Genomic DNA, 6,305 nt, shown 5'->3' with positions numbered 1-6,305 from the left:
TATTGTAGTTATTAATGACTTCAACCTGGCTAATAATTAAAATTGCTCGACTAATAAGGTTCCTTATTAAAATTGCTCTCTCTCTCTCTCTCTCTCTCTCTCTCTCTCTCTCTCTCTCTCTCTCTCTCTCTCTCTCTCTCTCTCTCTCTCTCTCTCTTTCTTTCTTATATATATATATATATTTATTAAAACAGAGTACATGTGTGTGAATGAGAGGGCAGACGGTGGACAGGTCCAGTTACAAGGAGTTGGTTTATTGAAGGTCGACGAGTTTACTTACTTAGGGTCGAGGGTACAGAGTAATGGAGGAAGTGAAAGAGAGGTAAAGAAGAGAGTGCAGGCGGGGTGGTGTGGATGGCACAAAGTGTCTGGTGTGATCTTTTATAGAAGGGTGTCGGCTAGAATGAAGGGTAAAATCTATAGGATAGTAGTTTTTTGGAGATAAAGTTAGAGAATCGAGATTGTGATGGTTTGGACATGTACAGAGGAGACAGGAGAGCTATATTGGCAGGAAGGTTTTGGGGATGGAACTTCCAGGTAAGAGGAGGAGAGGTAGACCTAAGAGGAGGTTTATGGATGCAGTAGTGGAGGATATGAGAGTGGCTGGTGTGTCAGTGGAGGACACTCATGACAGGGCTAGAGTTTGCTTCACTGTGGCGACCCCTAAACGGGAATTGCCGAAAGAAAAAAAGATATATACAGTAAATATATATATATATATATATATATATATATATATATATATATATATATATATATATATATTTATGCATATATATTTGTATATATGCATAATATATACATATATATTATGCATATATACATATGGGGGGGGGGGATATATATCCCCAAAATATAGGGGAGGGGGGATATATATATCCCCAAAAACACTTTAAAGTTACGTTACGTCTCAATCGGTTACTATTAGGGCTTGGGAAAAACCAGCATTTTTAGACCCGACGAGTCCGAGTCGAGTCTAAGAATATTTGTCGGGTTCGGTTCCGGGTCCAAAACTTGTTTTTAACTTGCAATTCTAACAATAGCATGAAAGGATTTTTTGTTCTCACGCCGATTTTTCAAAATGGATTTAGTATACGTTAAGGTAAATAAAACATCTTTTAGCCAGTTCAACGCTAAACAAATATATTATTCTAAACTTTTATTATAATCTTACCTAATAACTACCAAATAAACTTGACATCACTTTTTTTTTAAATATCGCATTTTATAAAATGCATGTAAATATACTAGCAAAAATAAACTCAACTCAATTAAAATAGTTGCAAGTGTTTAATACAAAACAGAGCAATTATTTTTACTTAAAAAATAAAACTTTAAAAAACTAATGCACTTAATGAATTGTCCGATAATCTAGAACGAATTCTTGCACAGAAGCTGGATGCTACAGAAAATGTTCGATCGGAATTTGTTGATGTTGGTTTTATCGTCATTAACGCTTGATACAATTTTTCTAAATATACAGATCTTTTTTTAGTTTTTGAAAATAATAAAAATTCTTTTTTAATATTAGCTAATTTATCTCCGCAACTTGGCATAATTGGACATTTCGCACTTTCTAATATTTTATGTCGTTCTTCCTCCAGTGTTAATGGTACTGTGTTTCCTGTAGAATTTTCTTTATTTTCAGCTGAATGCTTCTGTTTATGTTTGTTTTGCTGTTCTTCATCCACACCAAATAATCTCTTCAGTAAATCTGTTGTAAATAATTGTATTTTCTTTAAAGGCATCGTACCATTTACAAGAGAATCTAATAGCTCTTCTATTTCTTGGTTTTTACGGCTATTTATTCGAGTTTTCATCGTCATTAGTAGCTCTCAACTTAAATTACCATTGATTTCTTTTAATATTCTTAACATAAAATCAATTGCTAATCGGGCTGTTGCAAGATTAGCATCGTCTCTGCTAAGAGCTTCAACAGTTAAGTTAATTGGCTTTAGAGTATTTTCCGATTCATTTAATAATTCAATATTAATATTTTCTATTAAATAGAAAATATTAATATTGAATTATTGGCACCGTCGCCGGTTGAACCAGCTATATATTTTTTTTAAATTAATATTATGTGTTTAAATGTTATTCCTTCTTTATTTTTTTCTTGTAACAAATCTAATATTTCCAACTTCTTTTTTTCATAAAACTTATGAATTAAATTCATAACATCTCTTTCGGCTTTAGGAAGATTATAACTTGATTTTACTAAGTTTTCACGAATAAAACTACGCTTTGTAATCGCCCTAACTGATATACCATCAAGAGCGGCCATTTTAAAGAAAATTTCTTCTAAAGGCTTTCTTGCGACGGAAACAAAAGTGTCGAGAGTTTTAAATTGTTTGGTGCCAGAATTTTCTCCTATTCCTTCCCGTGTTAGTAAAGAAATTCCATGTTTAACTTTTAAATGTTTAATTACTGATGAAGTATTTCCATCTTTGTTTGATATTATCGTTGAACACTTAATGTATTTTCTACTTTTCAAATCGGTACACTGAGTAAAATACTCCCACATTTTGGAGTGCCTAATGGGGCTGTAAAAAACTGTTCTAGTAAATTTATGATATTTCACTTTTTTCCTAAAATAGAGAAGTAATTAATAAATAAAAGTGTTTTTTTTAAGTTTTTTTAATACGCGCTAAAAGAATTAACTTTTTAAATTCAATCTTTCTAATCAAAAATTTTTATATTAGCAAATGCTTTTAAAACATTTGCTAATATAGAAACATATTATATTAGCAAATCCTTTGGAGCATTCGCTTATATATAAAAACATTCGATTAGAAAAAATTCGAGTTATGAAGTTGATTCTTTTGGTGTGTATTCGGATATACATGGAAACATACATAATCTTGAATGTTCTCAAAACATCTAAAAAGCCGTGGCTAAGTTTAACTTTAAGTTAGATTCACTAACCCTACTACTATATTTTTTCTAGAAAGGTAGGGATCCAGCTCGACGACGCACCGCTGCCTACGAAACAAGGCAAAACATTCAAACCATGAGACTCGCCGAGCCTTAAACCGGGGATTTTTTAAAAGCTAACCCATAAGCGTGTGGTAATTTTTGAAAAAAATTTTTTTAGTTACAAAAGTTTTGACAAACGTGTTATTGCGTTTTCGATAATCAAATACATAAATATTTAAATATATAATTTATATTGTTAATAAAACAATTCTATTAAATACGTAACTCATAAGTTACGGTATTCAACAATGCGTTTGTCGAGACATTTGTAACTAAAAAATATCTTTTTTAAAACTGCTAATTATCATCGTTTATTTTAATTGTAAAATAGATTCGTCTTAATTAGTTACTCATTTTTTTTGTAACTAATTAGTTACACAAAAAAAAGAAGAAGTGTCATTAGGTCAGAATGTTACGTCTCGGTTACGTAAAAATAACAGACATTTTGCACGCAACATAACGAATCTTGTTTACTAAATACGTAACGCAACTTTAAAATGTTATAGGGGTATATATATATATATATATATATATATATATTATATATATATATATATATATATATATATATATATATATATATATATATATATATATATATATATATATATATATATATATATATATATGTATATGTATATATATACATACAGTAAATTCCCGGTTATTCAAACCTCCAAGGGGAATGAGATTTTAGTTCGAATAACCGAAAGTTTGAATAACTGAAAATGATTTTTAAAGTTACCTAATTTAAGTTACTTTCAAATTTTAGTAAAAGTAGAAAGTAAAAAAGAAATAAATATGTAACCTATCATAAAATATAAAATTTACAAATTATAATTTTTCATTTAGATATTTTTATCATTTTTTAAATTAAGCATGCACATTAAATCGTACGCAAGTATTTCAAATCATGTTTATTAAATAATTATATATAACTATGGAAAAATATAATTATTTATCAATTACACGAAAATGTTCACTTATTCATAACATATTAAAAATTTCTCATTCGTAATCAATGGAAATATTTAAATACCTCACTTTTAATTGTGTGCGTTAATTACAGTTGCTTATAGATTAGCTGGTGAAACAGCATGGTTTCTAAAAAGTTTCTGAACTTTAATTCTTAAAGCTTTAAAATATTCTTTATAAATTATGCAGCAAATAGTAGGATTGATAATTGTTGAAGACTTGGCAAATAATGCACTGCAGGTTAATAAAACTCTTGGTAGTTGAATTTGAAGAGCAAGGAATAAAATACAGAGCGCATATGGAGTCCAAACTGCAAAAAATGATCCTATGATTAGACCGAGAGATATAAAATGTTTTCTTTCTAATTTATATGTAGCCTTTGTGATAGCTGCATATTCGCCAGAAATCTGTACGCACAACTTCCACATGTTTTGAAGCTTTAAATGCGCTTTTAAGCTGCAGTAAATAATAATGGCCACAGGAACAAAAAAACAGAACACGGTAAGCGAGTATAAATAGCTACGCTTTAAGTCATCATCAGGTGACATATTAATTGTACATCTGTGTGTATCTATTTTTTCTCTTATTATCTCATTCCAACCAGATATTGGTGCAATTGACCAAAACAATCCGTAAATCCAACTTGGTATTATAAAGTATAATGCGCTTTGTTTAGGGTTTGTTAAAAATTTCTGCGCTTTTAACGAGTGCACAATTAGTATGTAACGATATAGACATAAACAAACCAAATGAGAAATTGAAGTCAGAGCTAGATACATTACAATAAATCCGTTTATTTTACACAAGGTTTCGCTTTGTAACGTTTTGTTTTTTGTAGCATAACCGTAGAGTTCAACTGAAAATCCAAATGTGCATTCAACGCCATCAGATACTGCAAGACTCATCAAAATTATATCACACACATCTTTATTTTTTTTAGTTGAGATAATTGCAATGACAGCGGTAACGTTAAGAGTAAAAGATAAACCACATAAACAAGATAGCAATACAATTATAAACAAAGAAGCCATTGATAAACTGAAAGTAGAACAACGGTAACATAAATATTTAAAGCTTTATGTGTTACAAATATGTTTGAAACGTAAAAGCATAACTTTCCTAATTCTTTCATATCATTACATTTTAGAAGCCTTTTTTTTGTTTTTAGCTTCTCTGGTTATTTATTTATTTTTTTAATTACTTATTATACTAATGAAGTTATATTTTTCACCTAAAAAACGGCCCTGATTATAAAAATTTACATTCATGTTTACTCTCACTTAATAGTTGAATATAAACTTTATACTATCCTCTTACCGGGGCTGATATTTAAAGATAAATTATTATAATAGTTTTTCTAAAACTTTTTTGGCGATCTCTTTAAAAATTTAATATAAGTAAAATCTAGACTTAATTGAAAACGATGAAAATCTATAGTCATTTATTTTATTGTTTCAATAGATTTGGCGAGGATCTAATAAATTAAAAATAAATTAAGAGGATATAACTATGTATTAAAAACAGGAAAACCTAAATAAAACAGCAAAGAGCCAACTAATGTAAATAAATAAATCTTTTTATGATAATGCCCTACAAACGATTGGATAATAGCTTTAAAAAAAAGTGAAAGGTAATTATTATGTAAAAAGTATGATTTGTTTGATGTTTGAGATTGCTCACTTCCAGACATGGAGCAAACTCCAAGAACTTATACAGTTTACACTTATGTCAAATAAGGATGCTTTGCAAAAAATTGCGATGATTAGAGCCTGGTAACAAAAAGCCCTAAAATTTTAGCTAGGGTAATTTAAGCAAAAAGTTGATAAAATATTTGTGTTACTATTCTCAACTAAACCTATATTCATTAATAAGTTTTTAATTTTATATTTTTTTGAGCTTTCAAAAATTATGACTATATGAAGTTTGAGCTCCATCAATTTCAGGGGGTTCAAAAGTTATTTGAGGGGGCTACAAACTTTTAAAAGATGATAACTTTTGAATGGATATACAAATATATATATATATATATATATATATATATATATATATATATATATATATATATATATATATATATATATATATATATATATATATATATATATATATTTGTATATCCATTAAGGACCGTCCCAAAGAAATCTTAAAGAGGGGTTATGCCAATACAGGTACAATTTTTCCAACTCCAGTGTCAAAATTTACCGATTTAATCTGAATATAATTTTCCTTTGGGGGTTAGACATCCCCTACGTCCTCCCATCCTCGGGACAGCCCTGTATATATTCAAATAAATACTTATAAACTAAACAAGTTTACACAATTAGGTTTACATGAAGTTCAAATGTTTACATTAA

At 28.9% G+C, this 6,305-nt stretch overlaps 1 protein-coding gene across 1 annotated transcript; it reads right to left on the bottom strand.

The window, feature by feature from the left end:
- Positions 1-3,930: 3,930 nt before the first annotated feature.
- Positions 3,931-5,151, bottom strand: LOC100205142 (melanopsin-A). Its single transcript, XM_065811129.1, has one exon. The coding sequence runs from the start codon at positions 4,980-4,982 to the stop codon at positions 4,050-4,052; it is 933 nt and encodes a 310-aa protein (XP_065667201.1). The 5' UTR covers positions 4,983-5,151; the 3' UTR covers positions 3,931-4,049.
- Between the last annotated feature and the right edge of the window lie 1,154 nt (positions 5,152-6,305).

This window comes from Hydra vulgaris, chromosome 12 (genome assembly GCF_038396675.1).
Source record: "Hydra vulgaris chromosome 12, alternate assembly HydraT2T_AEP".
Taxonomy (NCBI): Eukaryota; Metazoa; Cnidaria; class Hydrozoa; order Anthoathecata; family Hydridae; genus Hydra; species Hydra vulgaris.
This window is presented reverse-complemented; position numbering and strand designations above follow the sequence as displayed.

What these genes read in the sequence shown, in the direction of transcription:
- LOC100205142 (XM_065811129.1), bottom strand. Translation starts at nt 4,982, where the DNA reads ATGGCTTCTTTGTTTATAATTGTATTGCTATCTTGTTTATGTGGTTTA.